Source organism: Psittacula echo, assembly GCF_963264785.1.
Source record: "Psittacula echo genome assembly, chromosome: 2".
NCBI lineage: Eukaryota > Metazoa > Chordata > Aves > Psittaciformes > Psittacidae > Psittacula > Psittacula echo.
Window position 1 is genome coordinate 29,735,742 of NC_137737.1, and position 26,246 is coordinate 29,761,987.

The following is a 26,246-nucleotide window of genomic DNA, read 5'->3' on the forward strand; positions in this document are numbered from 1 at the left end:
TCGTATTTTGGTTCCCAAATAGGATGTCTTGTGGGTGTGTCCTGAAAGTTGGTATATTCGAGAAGTTTCATTTTTCCTACAGATGCAAAATTCTTCAAATCTCTGTTGTTTGACCTGATTAGATGTTCTTCCTCATTTATTTCTCAGTTTTCAATGAAAATCTAAGGCCTCAGACTAAGCAGGATTTTCAAAAAGCTGCCATTTGTTTAATATTAATTGGTAGGGTTTTTTGTTTTGTCTTTTAAAAAAATGAACCAAGTTCTTGACTGAATTTTTCTAGTTATTTGCCACAATGTTAGGTAGTCCTGCTGGACTGGAGAACTTACCTGTTTTGCCATTCATCAGCTTTCAAAGAGCTGTGTTCTCTTTTTCTCAGATTCTCATATGTGGTAGCTAACTGCGAGCTAGTGTCAGAGCTCTATGAGTAAGACAATGAATGTAACTATTAGCATATATGCTAATGTAATAATTAGTAATCCACCAAATACATGAGAAAAGACAGTGTGTGACGAGAAGGGAAGTTAGAGAAGTATATCTCCTGTCTACACAGATTACCGTATGCCTGGTTAGGTGGCTAGACTCTTCTAGACTACCTCCGGACTTTTCAGGGCTTGCTCTCACAGGGGGCACTGGGAAGCCAAGGTGGATCTCTTCCTGTAGCACAAGAGGCTGCTTTAACGCTTGAAGCCTTAACACAGAATCTCACCCAAGGAATTCAACCTGATTTTGCTTTAAGATCCTCCAGGTGGCAATGCAGCCAAACTAACAGGTCAGAGTGCCATCTTACAAGCACTGAACTGAGAACACCTAAAGTTTAGGTTACCAAAGTAGTCATTTTAACTGTATTGAATTTAAAATGTTTATCATTCAACAGGACTGCCAAGTTCACTTAAATGAGAATTGGGCACAAAATAAGAAGGATAAATTTGGTTTATGTAATTCTATTGGCATCTTTACTTACTTCATAGCTAAGATTAGAAGATGAAATACTTCTAATGTTAAATAAACTATCAAACCCCACAAATAATTCCATTTGAAGGCACTAGAATTAGTCACTTTTTCTTTTTGTTTTTTTTTTTTTTACTGTTGGTTCTCAATTCACCACAATTGTGTATATTGGTAGTCATTTATCCCTTAAGAAATGCATACAAAATGTTGCTAGCGTGATTTTGTCATTTGTAACAGTTTTTCAAATATAAAAATATGTATATATTTATAGCAAGGTGAAGTTGAGACTTGTAGAGGATCTGAAAATTTTAAACCTCAGAAAATAAAAAGCAGATAACATTTTTAGACTATAGCTTTGCAGACAATGAATTTCAGTGTGCTTATATTTTTTGAATTATTATTTATGTATCAAAAAGTTCTGGTTGGTGAGAGGATGTTCCATGTCCTAATTCATAAACTTTAACTTGCAAGAAAACCAAAACCAAACTTAACAGTAAGAAAATAAAAACTCAACCCTACGTCACCTGAAGATTTAAATAAGATTTTTCTCTCTTCTTTCTATAGAGATGTTGCAACAACAAACAAAAATGAAAACAGGCTCCCAGTGCCAACCTACAGGAATTGATAACTTAAATGACTCTTAATTTTTGTGATTATATAAAAAGGTGATTTATCTTTTGCAGCATGCTACAAATGTCCACACCTTAGCCCAACATAGCAAGATTGCTTTGTCAGGGAAGGGAACTTTAGAGGGAATTTAACTTTCTCAATGAGGCATATATCCCAGATGCATCTATTTGAAGCTACTGTAAACCTTTTTCAGAAAAGAACCTCTTCTGGAGTTCCATGAAATGATATCTGATTTCTTAAAGATTTTTTTTTTTTCAACCTGATCCCCCATCTTTTTGAATTGCAGCACTAGTTTCTGTCCTGGTTCAGCAGCAGCAGTCAGTTTTTCTCCTTCTTAGTAGCTGGTGCAGCACTGTGGTTTTGACTTTCGGCCTGGGAATAATACTGATAAAGCCGATATTTTCAGTTGCTCATCAGAATGTTTACCCTAACCAAGGACTTTGTGAGTCTCATGCTCTGCCAGGGAGGAGGGGAAGCCGGGAGGAAGCAGGGACAGGACACCTGACCCAAACTAGCCAAACAGGTATTCCATACCACAGCACGTCATGCTCAGGATGTAGAACTGAGAGTTCCCAGAAGGGCTGGATCTCTGCGGGGTGGGGGCGAGGTACCGGTTGGTGAGCGGTTGTATTCTCTTCCCTTGTTATTTCCTTTATCATTATTATTATTGGTGGTAGCAGCAGTGATTTGTGTTATACCTTAGTTATTAAACTGTTCTTATCTCAACCTGTGGGAGCTGCATTCTTTTGATTCTCCTCCCCGTCCCTCCAGGAGAGGAGGGAAGAAAGGTGGGGGGGAAGTAGACTGCGTGGTTCTAATTTACGGCCTGGGCTTAAACTACAACAGTTTCTCACATGAAAGGAACAAATACCTCACTTTAAATCGGCCACTCAGGTGGCTAGCATCAATAAAACCCCCCACAACTTTTCTGATTTGGAACTTTTCTGATAAGATGCAAGATTTAACATTTGTAACTGAGGTTTACTCCATGCATTTTATTTCCTTGAAATGTTGTAACTCTTTTTGTCAATTCATTTGTTTAGATTTTACTTTTGCTTGTAATTCATGCCACACTGCTATTCTATCTCTACAGAAAGCTTTTAAAAGAAATGTTCCTGGCAAATATGTTTTGTTTTCTGTCTCTCTTTCTTTATTTATTACTATGATACTGAGTGCTGGGTCAGCTAAGCATTCCACAAATAAATGTACACAATAAATCTTTTGTGATGGATTACCAGGCCACACAGTTATTTACAGAAACCACACAAATGCTTCAAGGGGAAATTAATTAATTTATGTGAATTAATAAATACAAAAAATAACGATATGGATTACTATAATGCTATGTTATTTAGTATATTTTCCTCCTAGAAAATTCCAAAGCAGTCTCTAGGCTACATTAGTTACTTCAGATACGCTGATGTGGAAAATATATTTTTGTTCTCTAGTATGTTATTAGATTTTAACCAGAGCATGAAGGGAAAACCTGGCTTATAGCACCAGGAATTTGAGAATCTTTAATCTTTTTCTGTGGGTGCTTCTTAGAGTGCCACTGTGTCTTTGATGATCTTTTTGTTGTATATAGTATTGTAGATTTTGTGATTTTTTTATTACAGACTGAAGTTTAGCCACGTATTTGTATATAACACAAGGGTTGAAATATGTTGCGTAAATTATTCTTCTAAAAGTACACCTAACATTGCGGAAGCTAGCAAACTTTTTCATGCAGATAAATAATTTTCATCTGCATATTTTTAATTAAAAAAAAAAAAAAAAAAAAAGGAAAACAAACTCAAATCCACAGTTATATCTTTTGGATTGATACATAGCCCTGCAGAGAAGGACTTAGGGTGTTGGTCAATGAGAAAATGAACGTGAGCCAGCAATGTGCGCTCGCAGCTCAGAAAGCCAACCGTATTCTGGGCTGCATCAAAAGCAGCTTGACCAGCAGGTTGAAGGAGGTGATCCTGCCCCTCATTCAGAACGTATTTCTCATTTGATTTGTTTTTTAAATTAATAAATCCCAGTAAAATGCTTCATAAAGAGAAAATGGATTATAGAGATAAAATCATTGATATAGGTCTGATTGGGTTTGCATATTTTTACTCTAAAATTTGTTAGCATTTTTAAAGATATATAAATAAATATTATTTCTTTCTTTCACATTTTCCTGACAATTATTTTTCAGTACTGAATATAAATTCACATAGGAATAAAAAAACCCTGAATGCATAAGACAGAGAAACCACTGGGCAAAATTAAAAAAATATGAAAAATTTATTTTTCACTTTACAATTATGAATGGGTGCGGGAGAACATTACAAATAAAGCCTTTCAAGAAAATGTATATAGAGATACCATTGCAAAGTGGCTTTTGTGATTGCTCCGTAGCAGCCTATTGAAGATGCCAGGTCCAGTTCATCCTGAGTGGGTGCAGAGACCCTCTGGGAGTCACCCCTTGTGCTACACTTCCCCAGTATTTTAGCATGATTCATAGCCTGGTGAGCACACTAAAGCATTTTGATGCAGTTCCTTTCTGCTGGATCAGAATCAGCCCTGTAATAAGGTCCCACAGAAAGCTACTAGGTGCAGCTAGAACAAACCTATGCATTTAAATTAAGTCATTGTGCGGGTTTAGTTAATTAAGAACTCATTTGTTTATTTAAAAACACGACATTTGTGTCCAGACATGTTTGGTTCTCCTTCTTTTTTTTTTTTTTTTCTGAATCTATTTACATAATACTATAGAATACGTTAAGCTTTCTTCAATTTGTAGATAGCCCATTCATTTCTTTTTCTCTGGTTAGCTGCAGCTGGAGGTGCTTTTAAGTCTCTTTTTAAACGAGTTAACTTCTTTATTCCCGAAATCAGTTCTCTCTGGTGGTGGTATTATGATACCAGTAGTAAATCCCAGTAGATACAGACTAATCTTACTGCAGTATCTGACAATATTTGCTGTAAGAATCATGAGACTCAGTACTACACTCCAAATTTTCTGTAATAGCCTCTCCTCAGGTCCTATTATCTGTCATCACTATAGATGGGCCTATAAGTCTTCTATAAGATTATTTCTTGTTACTAAGCTATTTTACTCATCTGGACATCATTTGGTTTATGATGCTATATTTGTTCTCATAGCTGAAAAAATAAGTGGATTTCTTTAAGGCTTTCAGGGTTAATCCTGTATTTTTTTATGTGCATACTCATATAGACATCAGTAAGATTACTTTTGTGAGTGAGGGTTGCAAGATTAGTTCTTATATCACATATATATGAATTTGTCAGAAGTGTGTCTACACTTCTGTAACCTTGTTCCCTTTCACTCTCCTGCTTTAATGATTTTTATGATAACAGACTTATTTTCCATATTTTCTGTATGATTCAGTATTTAAGTATGCAGGCTTTCAACAAAAAAGAAAAATAATGTGTTTTTATAGTACTGCTGAAAGTATGATTTGGCTGATGTATATGCATAACTGTGAAAAGCTTCTATTCTAAAAGTGCTTAAGGGACATAAAAATAGGAGATACTTTCAATAAAAATGGAATAATTCATTATGAGTCAGTTGAAGGGTAGACAAAAAATTAAAAGAGCCAGCACAGCAAAATATTTCAAATAACTAAACTAAAACTAGAGATAAACAAATACTGTTACCTAGGTTGATTAGTCATCAGCAAAACCTTTTTGGTCCTTAATGAACAACTGAATTGTTATAATCTTATTTAAATAGGTAGACGGGATTGATTCTTATTGTGGGAAAGGGACACTTTGTCATGGGCAGCCATCTGATATTTTTGAAGACCTCTGTCAGTTTGGAGAAAAAAGGGAGGATTACTCACTTCTTAGCTGCTATGGTATCAGACTCTACATTATAAATACTAGGATAAAAAAAGCAGAAACGTCGGGCACAAGTTCTTTTGGAAGTGCAATGAATAAGCTACAAAGGAGAAAATAAGACAGCTTAGAATCAAACTCTGGAGTATAATACAGGCAGCAAAATTCCCATAATTGTTTCCTGTTTGAGCAGTTTGGGGTAAGGTATGGCTTAAATACAGCAGTTCTTTTTCTGAATTTGTGACTTCCTTACCAGCTCAGACTCACTGACTTCTCATGGTTTGGTCAAGTGAAACCACTTTTTTCCTCTTGTTCCATTCCTAGAAGGATTCATACGTGATCCATCTTGCTGGTGGTTTCTACCTCTAATTGGGGAGCAGCAGTCTGCATGGCTGAGCTATGAGATCACAACTCGGAGTGGATCTTACTTCTTATCCTTATGGCTTAGAAATACTGTATCTACCATGCTGGACTTGACTTCACCAGCTTTAAAGCTTCTTTGATCTGAAGGAGGGCTGAGTCTCAGTAATGGAATACCTGTGTGGAAGCTGTCAAGCCAAAACTATTGCTCTCTCTGGGAAACACACTGGCTAGGAGAGCAGCTTAGATTTTAGCGTAAGAACACTGATAAAGTAGTTTGATCACTGAGCTGAAGGAGAAATAGGTGTCTGGCGTCTAGGCAGTGATCAGGACTAAACCAACAAAAAAATTTTGGGACTGCATGTAAACGAAAGGTCTTGATGAACAATTGGGCAGAGGGGGAAACCCTGAGGAAGACTAGTTGGTGACTATTCAAGTAGTCTGCTGTGAGTCTTTAAGCAAACATCATTCAGATGTCTTGTGGAGAGAATGCCTTTTTGATTGTCTGTTGGGGAGAATTGCCCCTTTTATAGAACTGCTCTTTCCCAAAGCACATTTTCAAAGCTTTTTACAGGCAGCATTAATCATCTGTTTACTTCCCCTGTTGATAGACAGATGTTTCTTCTTTTCATAGGAAGAGAGGCTGTGACAGAGGGCACAGGCACTGACTCAGCACTGCAGGTAGCATTCAGGTGCAGCCATGATGGAGACTGATAGACCTGTTGTTGAAATAAGCAAATAACAACTGTAAGCTTAACTTCTGTTATGCATATGCAACACAACCGTGCTTCTGTAGATTCACTGAACAATTGGTAACCATTAAATCCAGGGTCTTTACAGTCTAATGTATGTGCTGTTCTGCTGTTTACTTATCAGCTGTGTTTACTATTCCATTTGTACTTATTAATTAACTATGCTTTAATTGGACTAATTAAGTCCATTTAAGAAATACCGCAAAATGTAGAACTGGAGAAAAATGTTGAACAGTGTCAAATTAAGGGCTTCAAAACAACTTTGTGACTTGTCCAGAACAGAAGCGTAGACTTTTGACCAAAGATATCCATGAAGATATCATTTGACATAATAGGCATAGGCAAAAAAAAATGACAGATATGAATAATTACTAAGCAGTTACTAAACAGTATCATAAGCCACATCTTAGTGTAATGTAACTTCAGTGAAATTTTTGAGGTAGGTGATGTTATATAAAATTCTGGGCCAAATTAATGTATAACATAACTTTATTACATGTATTTTCATTGACTTCAGAGACTTACACTAGGGATAAATATGGCTCCCTGATTCAAAATCAAATCCTTATTATGATGTTCAGTCTACAATTTGACTGAAGATACAAATCTTCCAAGAAGTTGCACAGGATATACAGATTTTATATATGTACTTGAATTTCTTTGTACATACATTTATATATATAGGTATACACACACATGCTTCTATGAGCAATATCTTTTCAATACTATGCAGTATCACTTTTTTCCTGAAGTATCCTGTTTCCAGAATTACGGTTTTTATCATGATCACTTAATTTCTGCTCAAGATGGGAAGACGGGGAGCATTAGTGCATGCTTTTACCTTTTTTATAGCTTGAAATCCAGAAAAAAATTCCTCTTTGAACATTTTTAGGGTTTAGGCAATCAGTACCTTTGCTACCAAGGCTTATTGAAAGCAGCTGGATGCCTGCCTCTGTCCTCCCCTTTTCTCGGAACTGCTGCCAGAACAGGTAGTCAGAAACGGAAAGCAGAGAAATACTTGAGCATCTGTGCTCTCTCTCTTGCAGGAAAACAGCTGTGGCTTCCATAGGAAGCACTCATTTTTTCCCATCAGCCAAGACTCTGGATACCCTTGGGTCCAGTTTTGGCACAGCAAGCCAAGTAGGATGCAGTTTATGGCTTAAAACTTGTGAGAGAAACCGTTCAGGCCATCCCATCCCTGGCAGAACATTGAGATAAATTCCCCAGGCTGCAAGCCACATGTGGGCCTCTGACCTTTTATTAGCACACCATGGGAGAGGTTAACAATTGTTGAGACTTCAGGTTTCCCTTTGACATGCAAATACAACAATACCAAGTAGCCTTTCCAAGACAAGCATATTTAGGGCACTACATCCTTTTTAATCTAGGATTCAATATAGGAAGGGGAAAAAAATAGAATAAGAAAAAGGACATATTTCTATAAAAGTGAAGTCTGGATTGGTTTTTTTTTCCAACATTCTGTAATTGTTAATAATGTAGTCACTTTTGACTTTTTTTAAACCAGTGTAATCATGATATGGAAACAAATTCTCACACCATTTTTAGCTCTTCATGTGGTCAGTGCCGTGAGTTATGGAACTAAGATTGCTCAATAGCTGGAGCGGTATAAGAAGTGCATGCAATTTTCTCATTTTTAAGGATGTCTGTTGCATTTATCCAAGAATATTAATTGATGAGATTTTTTAAAATAAAATTAATTCCAAATTCAGAATTATTGGTATGTCAGAGAAAAATAAATCAGAGGGCAAGATCTATGTCTTTTTGACATGTCTTTGTCGTCTTAGCATTACTGTAGTGAATGAGTTTATGTTAGTCAGGACTATCCGACTCACTGAGTCAGGACTATCTCAAATATTTCGTTTCTGCAATGAACAACTATTAATAACTCTTTTAATCTAATTTGGTCTGTTACACTCAAACAGATTAAACTGGTATGTTTATAGATTGAGTAAGTTTTATCATCTCAACTTTTATGAAACTTTTAGTACAGCAGGGATTAGAAAGTAGCTTATTTTGGGGGAAACAGAATCTGTCTGTTTTGAAGCTAAGGAGCTTTAAGACTGAGTGTCTTGCTATATGCTGCCTAATCTATGGCAGATTGAATACCCCAGCATCCCAGGCTTTTACCATAACTACTTGATGATCCTTTCAGTCTTAAAAGCAAGTTATTTTGACTATGTGGTTCCATAGGTTAAGTGCAGAGAGTATGCTGAGTATAAAATAGGAGTGACCTAGCTCATGCTTCTGCTGCCAGTCTTTGCAGCTATCGTTTGAAGAGCCAATGCAAGCTGATCTCTAAATGTAATAATCCTATGACTACTCTGATGAGAAGCAGGTTCAACACTGCCTGCTGCCAGAAACCGGCAAAAAACAAACAAACAAACAAAAAAAAAAAAAACCACAAAAAAAAACCCCAAACCAAACCAAAACAAACAACAACAACAAAAAAAACCCCCTGCAGATCCTGGTTTTCATTCTTTTACTAAGGTGACAACCACATCTGAAATGAAATCAGTGAAGTCCTGCACAAGGTTGGTTATTGAAAAAAAGAAAGTAGTTGCTAAGTAATGGTTGTTCCATGAGCTCGGCAGTTTTGTCCTTATTAACCACTGTTGGCAAAGTAGATCTTAGCAAACATTAGTTAGAGGTGAAGAGTCCATTTTTATTCATTGTGAATAAACAGAAATACCAGGCTGACGGGGAACCTGCACTGGAAAAGGATCAAGTACAGCTATACAATAGACACATGCCTAGCTAACCATTGCCACATCTTTCACAGCTTCCTTACGTAGCTGATTCCAATGCTATATAGCCATTCTTATAGCCGGTATTACCTAATGAATATTTATTTTTAAAAGATCTTTTGTTGTTTTTATTACCCTGAGCAGTAGCATTTCATTGTCTTCTTTTTTTGTCTAATTCCTTAACATGTCAGAAGGTTGATTTCATTGCCCCTCTTGAATCTTTTTCCTTTTTTCTTTTCTTTTTGTCCTTTTTTTCTCTCTCTCTCTTTATTCTTCCACTCCCTTCCCCCCTTCCCCCCCCCCTTCTTCCCTTTCCTTTCTCTCCTCAAGAATACACAGCAGAATTGCTTTAACCTTTCCAACAGGTCAATCTTTCTAAAACTTTTCTCATTCTTGTTGCCTACTTCATGATTATATCCAGCCTATCTGTGTTTTCCTTAAAGACTTCACCACCTTGAAGTAGGCTGGATCAATACCTATGGGCTACATGAAATGCTTCTGCTAGTATCTTCCATATTGATACTGACATCTTTTTGTATCAAATACTGTAAGATTAAGACACGTATTATTTGTGAACTGCTCCAACTCTGCAATTTCTTTCTGATGTACTCCTGACTGTTCCTTACAGCATATTTGTATATTTGTTTTTTTCTGAAGTCTAGTTTCTTCCATTTTTATTGAATTATACATTTTCTTCATTATTTCCAGATTTCTTTAAAACTATTATATCTCCTACTGTTTTCCAGGAAAAGAAAGATGTTTCAGTTTCTTGTATTTTAGAAGTGTTATGATAAACCTGCCTGCTTTTTCATCTAAATTCTCATTTAATTTTCCTCTCATTTTGTGATATAATAATTGATTTTTCCTTTCTGAAGGTTTCTTCTTCCACTCAGCTCTGTACCCTCCATACAGAAGTTTTATTTAGACCATATTCCCCTAGTTTTCCCAGTAGAAAGTCATATGAATCACTTCCATTTAATGTTTTTTTTTTTTTCCCTGTAAGCTAATTAAATAATGCAACTGTATTGGATTGACATAATGAGAGGGAATATCAATGATTTAGCCCATTTGAATATATCAGTGGTTAATGTTGATAACAATGACTTTTATGTAATCAAAACATGGTGAGTTTTGGGAATGGGAGTTTCCCTGGACAAGAGTAGAATTTACAAGCCAGAACATGGGAAGAGAGTGTCTTGAGAGCAGGCAAGAGAGAAACAAAGAACCAGAAGGAGACCTACTTTTCCATGTAAAGGGATGGACAGAGGCTAGACTGACCTCAGCACATTTTTATTCTCCTTGGAACTTAAAAAAAAGGCACAGTTTACTGCTTTTGGCTGGCAGGATGGGTGTGTTCTGTCTATCTTTAACTTGAACATGTATCTTTTATGGCAAGATTTTTCCTTTACAGCATCAATGAATATTTACCCATTTCCTTCATTCAGAAGTTGGTTTTTTGGTTGGTTGGTTTGTTTGTTTGTTTGTTTGGTTAGTTGTTTTGGTTTGGGTTGAGTTTTTTATCCTAAGAACAGCCTTCTATATTCTCCATTCGTTTCTCCTTGCAAGTTTTGCTTTAAGAGCTATCTTAGTCTCAAATGACTTTTAACCTCAATCTTCCTCTGTCTTTCTTGAATACTTTCCTAGTGTTTGTTTGCTGTGCTGGAAATCCCTTCTGCCTGTCACTGAGTTGTTTTATCCCTCTCTGCATATTCTTATCCCTTTCTTTCACGTTTGCCATTAGTCACAGTAGCAAAGTTTTTCCCATCACTTCTCTTCAACATCTGCAGCAAAGTTTTTCCTGTCAGTGATCTAACGTCTGTGGGTTATAGTTAAAGGCTGGGATTATTTTTTTTAATATTATTTTTTTCCACACACAATGGAAAAAATCCAATTTTGGAGCTCATAGCTAGTCAACTTTCTCTCAAGAGGATATACTAGTGAACAGAGATTTCCACTTTGCAGCCACTTTTTTAAGAGCTCTCCAGGCTGACAGAGCGCTCTTGGTTCTGTTTACCACCCTGCCAGGGTGCTTACGCACCATACCCACACTCTGAACCCAGGACAAACTACAATAATTCCTTTTCTGTGTCTGTAATTTTCCTATATTTTCAAGCAAGGATGCAGGCATAGAGGTTCCTCCTGCATGGGCTTCTTTAGATGAATTTGCCCCATCTCCTAAGTAAAAGCTTACTTCAACACAGGACTAAGCAGCATGGTACGTAAACTCTTCTTAAACCCATGACCATGTAAAAAGAATACCCTTGTTCTTATCCCAGAAATATACATTACCATGCATTTAAATTTGTTCAAATATAAAATTTCTGCAGAAAAATATTGATCAAACTGAAATGAACTTCATATTTCTTGAACATGGGAGATTAAACTGCTCTTTACATATAATTTAAATACTACCTTGAAAGTGAAATAATTCTTTGCAGATGTCTGTTTTACCCTCCAACTTGTGTTTGAGCTTGAAGTGATGCAGTGGGGTACTGCGTTATGGTACAGCTGCTGACAGGCATAAAAGTAAATGAGATGTTTCATCTCAATGAGTATGTATCCTGTTTAAGAAAAACTCTCAAAATACTCTCAAATATTTCGTTTCTGGACCAAACTCTTTCATTAATAACTCATAATAACTCTTTCATTAATAACTCAATCAATCTAATTTAGTCTGTTAAACTCAAACAGATTAAACTGGTATGTTTACAGATTAAGTTTTATCATTTCAACTTTTATGAAACTTTTATTTTTAATTGTTCATTTTAAATATAATAATTGAAAAAAATTCCATGCCTGCTGTTTCTAAATGTTGAGGGAAAATGGAGGCTGAAAAATTGTGGAATATTTAAAATAAAAAGGTGACATCCAGAATCGGTCTTCTAAAACTATTGAGCTTTCAATGTGGTGCTGTGTTGTCAAAAATTAAAGCGATATGAAAGAACAATAAATATAAATTATAAAATATGACTATGCTTTCTAGAATGTGTAACAATTATAGTTACTAAATAATTATTTTTTAGAATGTATTTGCAAAACAATGAAAGAGACTTGGTCCAGAAGTTCTCTTAAATGTTCATTGAACAGCTAAGAAGATTTTTGTTTGTTTCTTTGTTTAACAGGATTTTATTTGGGGATAACTTGAAATGGCCAAACATTTTAGAATGATCTAGGAATTTATAGACGGAATTAGGTAACACTGTGGGAAGTCTTCTCAGATGTTTTAATAAACTATTTTAAACAAATTTCATACTGAAGAGATGTAGAGTTTATAAGTTAATGAGTATAACACTGATACCATCTCCAGCTTGCATTAGCTCATCACAAGGTGAAGGTTTAATAATTATTAACATGCTTTGGAGTTCTTGTTCACATGACTGACAGCAAAGCTTCCAAATTTAGTGGGGTTTTTTTGTCTTTTGGGGAATGAGGTAAAACCTTCATAATCCTAGTGCTTAGGTTATGAATTATTTTATGACCCAAGAGAGTAGGAATTTCGTAGGTAACAGTTCAATAGGATGCATATCTCTACACAAGTGATTTGAGTCAGTGGGCTCATTTCTCCTGAGTGAAGGACGTGATGCAAGATACCATGCCGGATGCACATAAGCCATTTTAGGTCTGCAATAGCACAGGCTGTGTAAAAATCCCCATGTACTTAGCTGAGGAATGTGACTTACTAACTTGTGTGCTATGCCAGGAAAGACAGACTCAACCTGGTGCTGTGCTGAGAGAGATTTAGCAGCTTATGTTCTTACTAGCATAGGCAAGGCACTCTGCAGTGCGCTCGATTTCATAATGGGGATGTATCCAGCTGTGAAAGCAACTGAGGAATACATATCCTTTCTCCAGATCTTTCTTTGTCTTTCCTGGATATGTAATATAAGCCTTTAAAAGGTATAGGGGCTTGTGCAGCCTATGTGTTCATGCATTATCTAGCTTTAGAGTCTCAGACAGTATTTTAATAAAAGAAGGAATGTTTAAAACATTTAACAGAATAAGAAGGAGATGTATATATCATTCTCTACTTGTCATTATCTGTTAATTAACGAAGTATAAAACTAATGAGGTATATCATGGTAGCAAGAGACCAGTATGTGAGCGAACTATTAATATTGTTTTGTGGGGGTTAAAGATACTTGGCTTGATCCTTTGTGTGCCAACAGTATCTTAATACACACCTTGTTCTAGGTCAGGGACATGCTGAATATATGAGATATGTGCTGCAACAGTAGTCTGAGTGTGTGTCATGAACTCTTATGGAGAATTTCCAGACATCCTCCTACTTCTATAGAAATTTTGGATAAATGCTTTAAAGCCACTACTATCGTAGTTGTCCCTGTTCCCTTCTATCCACAGTTCCTTCACCAAAAAAAAAAAAAAAAAAAAAAAAAAAAAAAAAATTAATAATCAGCTTCCCACTTCGTTCTCCATATATTCCAAGTATATGGAAGGTATCACACACAGAAGGAATTTTCTTGTTTCTTAGTTTTCCTTTCCAGGTATTGTTATTGCCGGTTTCTTGCTAGTGCAGTTTTCCTGATCTGTGCACTGTACAATATTGGTGATTTCTGGATCTGCTGTTAATGACACAGTATTTCTCTACTAACCTCACACTGCCCACTTCCAATGCTGCACTGAGAATGAAGATCCATCCTGACTTCTAAAAATAGTGAACTTCTTTCCCTACTTCTGATATGTGTATTTTCTATCTATCTCCTATGTGTAATTCAGCACCTAAAGCAGTCCTGTGTAAAGAAGTGGGAAAACAGTGTTAGTATTATTGAAAACTGCACCGTTTAGGTACTTATGAAATCTGAAGTAGTTTGTTGAACCATTTTGTCATTAATATTAGTGGGTTTTATTAACTGTTGTATCAGTTCATGATCTCCATCTTTACTAGAAAAGAAGAATTACATTATCCGAACACAGCCTTCTCAGATAAGTCTAAAAATAACTCTGTCATTAATATTGATAGTATGAAATGATTTCTGGTGCCTTTGAAGAAGCCATGTCTGGATTTGTAGATAAAGAATATAAGAAGAACCTTAATCATGTTTGCCTTGCAGTATCAGTTAAACAGTGCTCAGCATCACATTGAGAAGGCTCATTTTATGTAACATTTGCCATTACTAGGTCCACTTTAGGATATGAACAGACAATCTGATGAAGTATGTGGATGTACTGCTCTCCCTGAGCCCTCTCCAGAGCTAGGAATATATTACCCAGCACAGAGGTGTTCAGAGGATTCAGCATCATAAACAGAACCATTCCTATGGTGTTTTACCCCACATATAACCCATTTGATGCACAGTTGCAGACTATGTCTGCAGCGAAATTTGGCATGAACATGTCTGGGCAGAATCTGAGATATGTCAGAAGATCATTAAATGATTTAGGTTGGAAAGAATCTGAAGTGGTGTGGTTTGAGCCTCTTTCCCTTTGTTAAAGCAGGACTACCTTTGGATTTGTCTACATTTCTAGACCAATGTCTAAAGCCTTCTAATTCTATCAAGATGAAATCTGCAAAAGGAAGGACACCATGTCTAGGCAACTGAGATATATAAAGCCATTACAAAAGAGAAAATGGCAGAAAATAACATCAGTGATCAACAATAAAGCTAATCATACTGAAGAGGGTGCCTGAATTTAGCTAATGAATGATTTTAAAGCACTTTACTGCCTAATAAACTTAGATCACTCCAGTGGGGATTTCCTCTGAAGAGCAGACTCAGTCCTGCAGTCAATCCATTACTTAAGCTATCTTTGTTCTTATGAATAATGTTATTTACAATTCTGTAACCTTATTCAGAGAAAGAATATGGGCTGTATGGAAATAGAAAGGAGGTAATGTACATATTTGAAAGAGGACTGTCCTCTTCCAGCAGTCTAGGGTCATCTATAATTAATCAGTAGTTACTCAAACAGGTAAATGTAACAAGTGCCTATATTAAGGTAGCAAAAAATATACCTTAATATTTGCATCTTACTTTGCTGGGTGTATGGTTGTGAGAAATTCTGCTTTTATGCCTAGCTGTTCCATATGTAACCACTGTCCAAAGTAATTTTTCATTTGAAAACATAATTGAAACTATTCTTATGTAATATTATTTGTGGAGGAACTTTTCTCAGTTTAAAACCACAAAAAATTATTTAATTCTCCTTTTATTTCAAAACTTGCTGAATTAGGACATTGATATGTAAATATTTTTAGCAAAAGACAAATATTGGTTTAGACAATACAGAAATGAGTAAAAATTTCTGTGACAGTAATTTAGGAACTGCAAAGGAAAAACACCACCACCACCACCAACAACAACAAAACAACCCAAACAAAAAACAAAACCACACCAAAAACCACAAAAAAAAAATGCCCCAAACAAAATGAGCCACCAAAACCCAAAGCCAAAAACCAACCTGTGAGAGAGTTGAACAGAAAATGTAAAATATCTGCACATAGGACTCAGAAAATGTTTTCCCAAGGGCATTAGAAAAATACTGATCAACTACAGTTCAGGTTGCCTGGTGGAATGATCTTCTTCTGCTTCCTGCTGCCGACGCTATTGTCTGCTCAAAATTCTGGCACATATTGTCTCGGCTTTTCTGACATCCCTCATTACACCATTCATTCAAGTGGGTCAAGCCTTGTAACTCCGAAATATGTAGCAGCAATGAAAAGAAACTGAACTCCAACCTACACAGCAAGTTTCTGCTTGGTAGCCCCATACAGCTGCCTCTTTTCAGGGTAGGTCAGCTTTATAGCAATAGAGCCAGCCAGAATTTCTGTTGTGCAAGGGAGGATGTGGCCCCTTAATTTTTTTCCCTGATGTTTGGGTTTTTCAGAAACCGCATCCCCCATAATCTTGGAGCATCTTTGTTTCATGAATACATTATTTCATTGAGTATTTGTAGTCCAGACATTGATAGGCAGTGAAACAATACTTTTATAGAATTGTGAAGCCAAACTAGTTCTGCAGATCCACAATATGTAGTATGTGTTTTTTCGTTCTGGATGTAGTAACTACAATTTGAAATACACCCGCACAAGCATCGATTGCGTGCTTTAAGAAATTAAAGAAAATAAAGAATTTTAATTAAGAAAGAAGAAACTGCATCACTCTATTTTTAAAAGAAAAATTCACATGATATGTTTTTTTTCATTTTCAGGCTATAATAGCAATAACCATCTTTAGCTAAGGACATTTCCTGGGGTTTAATGGCCCATGGCTGTGGTTCTTCAGGTGATCATCATCTCACAGCAGTCATTAATCCCCTACAAATGCCCTGCACCTCAGTTATTAAATGTGCTTAAACGTGCTTCTTGTGAAAATGAAAAACATCTATATTTAATGCATCCCCCAGGAATAGGAGTGATCTTTCTGAGGTAAGGAATGAAAGGAGTTTAGTAAAGTGCCACAGAAGAACTGACGATGACAAGTGGATAAAATCTGTTTCTGGAGGTAGCACAATAAAGAATTTTTCTGCAGTAAGAGCATGTTATATGTAAGTCATAATTTTATGTATGTCACAATTCACACTCATCCCAATTATCAGCCAAATCAGAAATACAGATAGTTATCTGTAGTTAGTTTTCTTCTATGAGGCATTTCAGCATAGAAATAAAGCATCTCTCAAAACATGGAGCGTATGTGCCTGAAGCACTGCTTTAAAAGTCTTTCTGTTTCATAGCTGTAAAATAGAGCTACGCAATTTTACAAGGTGCTTGTGATAATGCAAGGAAAAAAAAAAAAAAAAAGAGAAGTTAAATCGTTCATACCTAAAGGTCTGAAACTCTTATTTCTTTTGGTGAGAATTTTATGAGTCTTTCTTATAAATAAGACCACAAATACAGCACTGACCGTCATTAGAAGTCTTAAATACAGTAGACAGAGTACCCTTAAAATCACAGAATTATTCCACTTGCTCAAGCAGAATTAAAGTCTTCAATGAAAACAAAGGGAATATGTCTTGACAGAGAGTGAATGGAAATTGGATTTTTTTTATTTGATCAGAATTCTACTACTGATGCATTGTATTATTTGCATCTTGTGCTACTAAGTGTGTAATGTATAGATTATGTGAAGTCTCTACCTGTCTCAAACAGGCTGAGAAGGGTCAGACCTTATCCATCACATTCGCTTCAATGACTGCAAAATTAGTACCTTTTGGTATTATGGCAATTTATTATTTATGTTCGACATTCAGACCTCATGTTCTTCAGTGGGTGACTGAAGATGAGGACAGAAGTAGATTTTGGGGCCATGCATTGTTAAATGTTGAATGCTATATAATGTTAGCTCTCCTAGGCTTAGTACCTTTTGATTGGAGATTAATCTGAAATAAGAATTATTATAACCTGACCCCAAAATTCTTTTTCAATTTTCTCTGTCCCTTCAAACAAAAAATCATCAGACAAAATATCATAAATTCATAGAATAATCAAATGGTTTGGGTTGGAAAGGACCTTAAGATCATCTAGTTCCAACCCTCATGCCATGCTCAGGGACCCCTTACTCTAGACCATGTCACCCAAGCCTCTGTCCGGCCCGGCCTAAAACACTGCCAGGGATAGAGCATTCACAGCTTCCTTGGTCAACCCTATCCAGTGTCTCACCACCGTAACAGTAAAGAATTTCTTCCTTATATCTAACCTAAACTTCCCCTGTTTAAGTTTGAACCCATTACCCCTTGACCTATCACTAGAGTCCCTAATGAATAGTCCCTCCCCAGCATTCTTGTAGGCCCCCTTCAGATACTGGAAGGCTGCTATGAGGTCTCCACGCAGCCTTCTCTTCTCCAGGCTGAACAGCCCCAATTTTCTCAGCCTTTTTTCATACGGGAGGTGCTCCAGTTCCCTGATCATCCTCGTGGCCCTCCTCTGGACTTGTTCCAACAGTTCCATGTCCTTTTATGTTGAGGACACCAGAACTGCACACAATACTCCAAGTGAGGTCTCACGAGAGCAGAGTTGAGGGGCAGGATCACCTCCTTCAACCTCCTGGTCACGCTCCTCTTGATGCAGCCCAGGATACGGTTGGCTTTCTGGGCTGTGAGCGCACACTGCCGGCTCATGTTCATTTTCTCATCGACCAACACCCCCAAGTCCTTCTCCTCAGGGCTGCTCTGAATCTCTTCTCTGCCCAACCTCTAGCTGTGCTGGGATTGCCCTAACCCAGGTATAGGACCATGCACTTGGCATGCTTGAGCTTCATGAGATTGGCATTGGCCCAACTCTCAAGCATGTCAAGGTTCCTCTGGATGGCATCCCTTCCCTCTGGCGTATCAACTGAAACACAGCTTGGTGTCATCAGTAAACTTGCTGAGGGCGCACTCAATCCCACTGTCCATGCTGCCAGCAAAGATGTTGAACAAGACCGGTCCCAACACCAACCCCTGAGGGACACCACTCATTACTGATCTCCAATTGGACATTGAGCCATTGACCACAGCTCTTTGCATACAACCATCCAGTTAGGTCTTTATCCACCGAGTGGTCCACCCATCACATTGTTGTCTCTCCAATTTAGAGACCAGGATGTCATGCAGGACAGTGTCAAATGCTTTGCACAAGTCCAGGTAAATGATGTCAACTGCTCTGCCCCTGTCCATGAGTTCTGTATCCCTGTCATAGAAGGCCACCAGATTGGTCATAGAGGATTTCCTCTTAGTGAAGCCATGTTGGCTGTCACCAATCATCTTGTTGTTTTTCATGTGCCTTAGCATGCCTTCCAGGAGAATGTGTTCCAAGATTTTGCCAGGCACAGAGGTGAGACTGACTGGTCCGTAGCTCCCTGGATCATCCATTTTCCCCTTCTTGAAAATGGTGGTTATATTTCCCTTTTTCCAGTCATCAAGAACTTCACCTGACTGCCATGATTTTTCAAATATAATGGATAGTGGTTTAGCAACTTCATTTGCCAGCTCCTTCAGGATCCGCAGATTGATTTCATCAGGTCCCATGTACTTGTGCACATTCAGGTTCTTAAGATGGTCTGAAACCTGATTCCCTCCTACAGGGGACCTAAGGTCTTCATTCTCACAGTCTCTACATCTGCTTTCCAAGACCTGGGCAGTGTGGTCAGAGAATTTGCCAGTGAAGACTGAGACAAAGAAGTCTTTGAGAACCTCAGCCTTAGAATCATAGAATCATAAAATAGTTAGGGTTGGAAAGGACCTTGAGATCATCTAGTTCTAACCTCCCTGCCATGAGCAGCGACACCTCACACTAAACCATGTCACCCAAGGCCTCATCCAACCTGGCCTTGAATACTGCCAGGGATGGAGCATTCACAGCTTCCTTGGGCAACCCATTCCAGTGCCTCACCACCCTCACAGTAAAGAACTTCTTCCTTATATCTAATCTTAACTTCCCTTGCTTAAGTTTGTACCCATTACCCTTTGTCCTATCACTACAGTCCCTAACGAAGAGTCCCTCCCCACCATCTCTTCTCCAAATTCAGGGTAGCCAGTTCTCCTGATAGCTTTCAGAGAGGGCCCACATTATCTTTAGTCTGTCTTTTGTTTGCTACATACCTATAGAATCCCTTCCTGTTATCTTTCACATCCTTTGCCAGATTTAATTCTAACTGGGCCTTAGCTTTCCTAATCTGGTCCCTAGCTTCCCAGACAGCGTCCCTGTATTCTTCCCAGGCTGCCTGTCTTCACTTCCACCTTTTATAAGCTTCTATTTTCCCCCTCTAAGTTTCCTCAGCAGCTCCTTATCCGTCCATGAAGGTCTCCTGGCCCTCCTGCTGTATTTCCTTCTAGTCAGGATGCAACACTCCTGAGCTTGTAGTAGATGATCCTTGAATATCAACCAGCAGTATTGGGCCCTCCTGTCCTCTAGGGCTATATCCCATGGAACCTTACGGAGCAGGTTCCTGAAGAGGCCAAAGTCTGCTCTCTTGAAGTCCAGGGCAGTGAGCTTGCTGCACGCTCTTTTCACTTTCCTGAAGATCTCGAACTCAACCATCTCGTGGTCGCTGCAACCAAGGCTGCCCTGGAGCATCACGTTTCCAACCAGACCTTCCCTGTTGGTGAGCACAAGGTCAAGCATGGCACCTCTCATCAATTCTTCTGTTACTTGCAAAAGGAAGTTGTCTTCCACACAATTAAGGAACCTCCTGCATTGCTTGTGCCAGGCCATAAAGTCCCTCCAATAGATATCAGGATGATTGAAGTCCTCCATGAAGACAAGGGCCTGAGAGCATGAGGCTGCTCCTAGCTGTCTATAGAGAGCTTCATCCACAGTCCTCTTGATCACACAGTCTGTAACAGATCTCCACAGTAATGTCCCCCATTGCTGTTCTCCCTTTGACCCTGACCCACAAGCTGTCTGTTGACTCATCACCTGTCCCCAGAGTTCCATACTCTCCAGCCTACCACTGACATAAACAGCTATTCCCTCTTCCCATCTTCCTGGTCTGTCTTTCCTAAAAAGCCTATAACCTTCCATTCCAACACTCCAGACATAGGATTCATTCCACCGTGTTTCTGTGATGCAAATGATATATCCCTATAGCCATGTACACATCTCTAATTTCTCTTGTTTATTCCCCATAATACGGGTGTTTGTATAGAGACATCTCATCTGAGCTCCAAATGAAGCCCACTGAAATAGCTCTGCATCACTCCAAGCATTTATTACAGGTATGTCAACTGACTGGGAGTGTTGGGATGGATCAATATCCCCCTCCTTCAACAGTCTAGCTTAAAGCTGCCTTGACCAGTCTCACAAGCCTCCTACCAAAGCAGCTTTTCCCCTTTGTCAGACTAGCTCCACCAGCCTCCAGTAGACTTGTCCTTCCAAATTGAGTCCCATGTTCTAAATAACCCACCCCCTGATTACTGCACCACCTTTCTAACCATTTATTAACCTGCCAAATCCACATGGCCTTTTCAAGGTCCTCCCCTTTGACCTGGAGGATTGACGAAAAAACTCTCTGAGCTCCAGAGCCCCCAGAGCACCTCTCCCAGGGCTCTGTAGTCCTTCTTAATGATTCCAAGGCTGCTGCTGTCAATATCACTAGCACCCACATGGACCACTAGAAGTAGGTAATAGTCAACATACCTCACTAGGCCAGGCAGCCTCCCAGCAACCTCCCTGATCCAAGCCCCTGGTAGGCAACACACCTCCCTCGAGACTGATTCAGGCCGACAGATGGGTGCCTCTGTGCCTCTCAAAGTAGAGTCACCTACTTATATGACCTGCTGCTTTTTCCTGGCAGCACCAGTAGTGATCTTTTTTACTGATGCATCAGCCAGTTGTTCATGGGGTGAGGTGTGTTTCTTTGTTAGCTTCCTGCAGAGCTGTGAGGCGGTTCTGAGTGGAAGATTTTGGAGGAAGCCTCTTACTGTTAATTGTCCTCTTCCTCTTTCATTGGGGGGGAGTTGTTGCCAATCTCTCAATCTCTGCCTTCTATACAGTACCCTTGCATGATACTTAGCTGAGGGTTTTAAAACTGTTCTACACAATTGAGTCAGTCACTTGTTTTGCATGAGTGTTGCAGGGAAAAGCTGCTCAGTCCACTTGGTTTAAACCCAATTGGGACCAAAACCCTTTATTGAGCTTTACTGAGCTATCAAGAACATGGAATTAGGCAGCAGTCAGTGAAGTGTTATATTCAAGAGGTAAACCCCCAAACTACATGCATGAATGTTAATAAACACATGCAAATACCTAACCACTCCGTGTAACAAACGCAGAAGAGTTCTCTGAAATTCTTCTTCTTTCCAAGAAGATCTCACCATAAGCAGCATAGTAACAAATGCCACTTGGTGTATTGTGGTGTATTGGTAAGGAATGGTGAGGAAATCCTGTATGCTCTCTATGTTTCTGCAAAGTTCATGCAGAGGGAACCAAAACCACTTTCTTTCACTTCTGGGGTTACCACACTCAAATGACTGTTCGTGGTATAAAAGCCTTCATTGACAGAGTCTGAACATACAGATTCATTTACAGGGACACCCAGCAGCGGTGCCCAGTGTGTGGCCGCCATGGGCAGGGACATCCCCCAAGGCCTCCTGCACACAGGCACTGTCTCAGGGCCAGCACCCCAAAGGCCTTTCTCCAAGGCACGCAGGGCGAAGGGGCAGCAGCAGCAGGGCTGCAGCAGGCAGGGCTGTGTGGACCCCGTAACCCCCGTGTCATAGTGCCAGCACCCGGCAATGCAGCATCACAGTGCTCTGGGGCACAGTAAGCCCAGTGCCCTTCAACAGTGCTTTGGAGCTCCAGTGCCTGGCATTGGAAAGGTTCATTCTCCCAGGGTAGATCAAGCCAGCAGCATTTTGCTGTGGTTGGAAGCCCCTGAGATGGCTCCAGGTGGAGGCAGAAAAGGCAGTGCCAGTGTTCCCTTGTCCCCTTAGAGGCATAACCAGCCCGTGGACCAGGAGCAGGTCTTGCTCACATGCTAGGGGAGTAGCCGATCGCCAGCGCTGGGGTCAGGAAGGAATTCTCCCCCAGGGCAGATTGGCACGGGTCCCCGGGTGTTTTTTGCCTTCCTCTGAGCACTGAGCATGACCACTTGTCAGGGCTCCTCTGGTCCTGGTGCTCTTCATTATTGCCTGGTGCTCATGCACCATGAAGGCAGCCCCTCGTGTCCTGCAGCTGGAGGAGGAAGGCTTTTTTGCCCCCAGGCTGGACTAGCAAGTGTCCCAAGGGTTTTTTGCCTCCTCTGCAGCCGAGCACAGCCCCTTCATGGGGCTCCTTTTGGCTATTGTAGCCCAAAGGCAGCTGCTTGTGCTCCACGCAGGAGGCCCTCGTGCCCTGCATCCCCAGGGAGGAAGCCTTCTGCACTCACAGGGTGGCCCCATTGTGGCCCTGGTACTCGCTGCTTCTCTTTGTAGCACTATCTCCCTTTGTCAGGTCTTCCCCAGCCCATTCTGGCTGGGTTCTTGCACTGCTCTTGCACCACCACATCATGGCTCCTGCCCCGGCTTTTTTCCTTTGTCAGGCTGCAAAGGAGGTTTTTTCTAGCTAAACTGAAGGATTTGTCAGCCTGCTGCTGGCTACGCACGGGCATCACATTAATGCTTGTGGGCATCAGCTCTGCAAGGTTTAGAAAAAGAAAATAGAATCTAAACTAAGCTAGATTAAAATTAACTAAACTAAGCTAAGCTAAACTAAACTAAACTAAAATAAGATAAAGTAACTTTATTTATAAATGAATAAAATACCCTTTCCACCTGATTTTGTCTGATTTGTGTCTTTGAAAGTGTTTTTGGTGCTGAAAACCCCTTGGCATTTCAGGTAAATTGTGGTCTCATCATTATACAACTCATCATGAGTGCAGGAAATGGAATGGAATGGAATGGAATGGAATGGAATGGAATGGAATGGAATGGAATGGAATGGAATGGAATAGAAGAGAAGGGAATGGAATGGAATGGAACAGAACGGAATGGAATAGAACAGTACAGCTATGATGTGTTATGCATATAGTTCTGCATAACAAGCTCTGACATAGGTCTGAGGGGCCATCTGCGGTGCAGGTCCCAAGGGACGTTGGTCTCAGGCATTGAGGCCTATGAACACCCTCTGGATCCTGACAGCAGCAGACCTGCACTCTTCATATTCTTTCCTTTAGACATGAGCTGAGGCTCCTGGATGCTGTGTTTCCCCTCGCTGGAGTGTTGAAGGCATCCTCTCTGGAGCTACTCACCTCAGCAAATCTATCAGTATAAATGGAATGTTTTGTTTAACTCAGATTTTAAAATTTCATTTACTTCAGTAAACCATCATAACTGCCTGAATTTTGCAATTTTCTAATCAGAGAATTCTTTCTACTTGAAAGACAAATGTTAACTTTCAGAAAATTTAAAATGTCACATACACAAATGTATTACACTTTTTAGCCTGCTCTTGGTTTTTGGACAAAGCTATTACCTGAACTAGACTTTACTCCTCAAGTATTCCTACACATTCCTAAGCAGTTTTCAGCAAGTAAACTAATGAAAACACAATTATTAGACCTTTCTTTAAAATTTACTGACCAAACAACAAACAACCAACCATCTGAACACCCAAACAAAAAAATGCAGAGACTAAGACAAGATAAGGAGTATTACATCTATACATTATTTCCAATCTCATTTATAACTCATCATAAATCTCAGGTTGGGGAATAAATACTGATGTATTATGCTGCGGCTAGAATTCATCTTTTGCCATAGATTCTATTTAAGGCTACTTTGATTATTTGTATCCTACCATGCAATGTACAATGTCAGAGTTCTTCAGACAATTGCCAAAAAGCAGTTCACGTTTTTGCACCAACCGGCTGTAAGTGCTGGTGGTGTGTTGTTCTTTCTTACTATATATGACTCTGAGGTCTCCAAATCCAAACTCTGTTACAATTTATGGAATGTAATGCAGTTATCTTGTTTTGGTACCTTTCAGAAAGAACAAATTCAAACAGGAAGGTACACAATATGAAGTAATAAAAAAATAAAAAAAACCCCACAAGTTTGTAAAGTGAACTAATCAGCATGCTTAGAATTCTTACATATTTTCACTCAAGGGCTCTCTGTTTTCACCCATTCATTTTATTTACGGATAAGTGTAACTAAAAAAAAAAAAAACTTACATAAAGTTTCTCATTTAAAATTCCATTTTTAGGTCATGTTTTTCCTCTGCGCTGCATTTTGGGGAATCCAAATTATGAAGCGGATCACTTCATCTAAACATAAATGTCACTGAAAGAGCAGAACATCACTAATTATGGATACAACACTTTGGAATAACCTTCTAGATTCCTTGGAAGTAATCAACTGTGAATCTTACTGAATTACAATCATTTCACTTATGATAAGAGAGGGTTTTTATTTTGTATGAAGGTTTGAAAGATTTAGTACCATGTGTATTCATTTTTTATTTTTTTTTAATATTTCATTTCCCCCAATATAAATAACATGTTTGTTCACAAAATGTATTTTTACACTGAAAGGATTGTGAAGTCTTAGAAACCATGTATAACTAATTGCATTTTGCAGACATTTTGTTAGTAATCATATCTGAAAAGTATTTTTCACAAAATGAATAATTAAAATCGTATTTGTTCTAACCTGGTATGAAGTGGCTGACTGTCTTCCTATTAACGCTAACTGTAAACATATGTGAACATAGTTTTTTCCATAATGATTGAATTACACTAGAACCTCAATGTCATGCCCAATTCAGTGTTCAAAACATAGAGCTACATGAGGATCAGTAGTTGAGGCAAGAAAATTATTAAAACCAGCATGATAAAATAACTTGAACTAGTATGAGTTGAAACATCTTCAATAACATTGGCTGATGTATGTGTTGTATAATGCAGACTTGCAGTTTAGACTGAATTATTTAAGGAGTACACCTGCGGTTGCCAACTTTAGGTGCTGATCAAGCCAGCACTTACACATGGGTATCCCATTGACTAACGTTACTCACGTGACAAAATATTTGCAAGACTAGATCCTTAATTTCTGGTAATTTCCTGCTGGGGTGATCTCAGGGGAGATGCACGTCTTGTCTTTCAGGGGCTGTTGGAAAATGGTTTGTACTAAGATAGGAAAATTAAATACAAATGGTAAAGGAAGCCTCCAAACAGCAGGACTGGCAAAAATACTGGAGCTAGGTTGTTTTTCTTTCCTCACACTCTTCCAACTTTTTATTTGGCTCCAAGACTTTTTGAAGTGCTTAAAGTCAAGTAGCTAAAAAATGTAGGCTGTCTTGCGTGCTTAAAACTAATAATAATGCCTGGATTAAAAAATGTGTTGAAGTTTAGGTTGTGGGGTTTTTTCCCCATTCCTTTTTCCTTTATGTTAATGACATGCTAACAGATATCACAGGTTTAGACAGATAGCCTAATATTAATTAACCCATATTGTCAGTCTTTACCGATAACAGATGTTACTGTCTACATAATTGGATGTTTTCAGTACATTGTCAGAAACATGGTAATGTTATCTAAATAAAATT

At 38.7% G+C, this 26,246-nt stretch overlaps 1 protein-coding gene across 1 annotated transcript in view; it reads left to right on the forward strand.

Moving 5' to 3' along the window:
• Positions 1-25,624, forward strand: part of AGMO (alkylglycerol monooxygenase) — a gene marked incomplete at its 5' end in the record, with an annotated part of 197,086 nt that extends 171,462 nt beyond the window's left edge. The window contains 1 exon segment of the mRNA XM_080609608.1: positions 24,906-25,624. Coding sequence (XP_080465734.1) covers positions 24,906-24,986 — 81 coding nt within the window. The 3' untranslated portion in view covers positions 24,987-25,624.
• Positions 25,625-26,246: the final 622 nt, after the last annotated feature.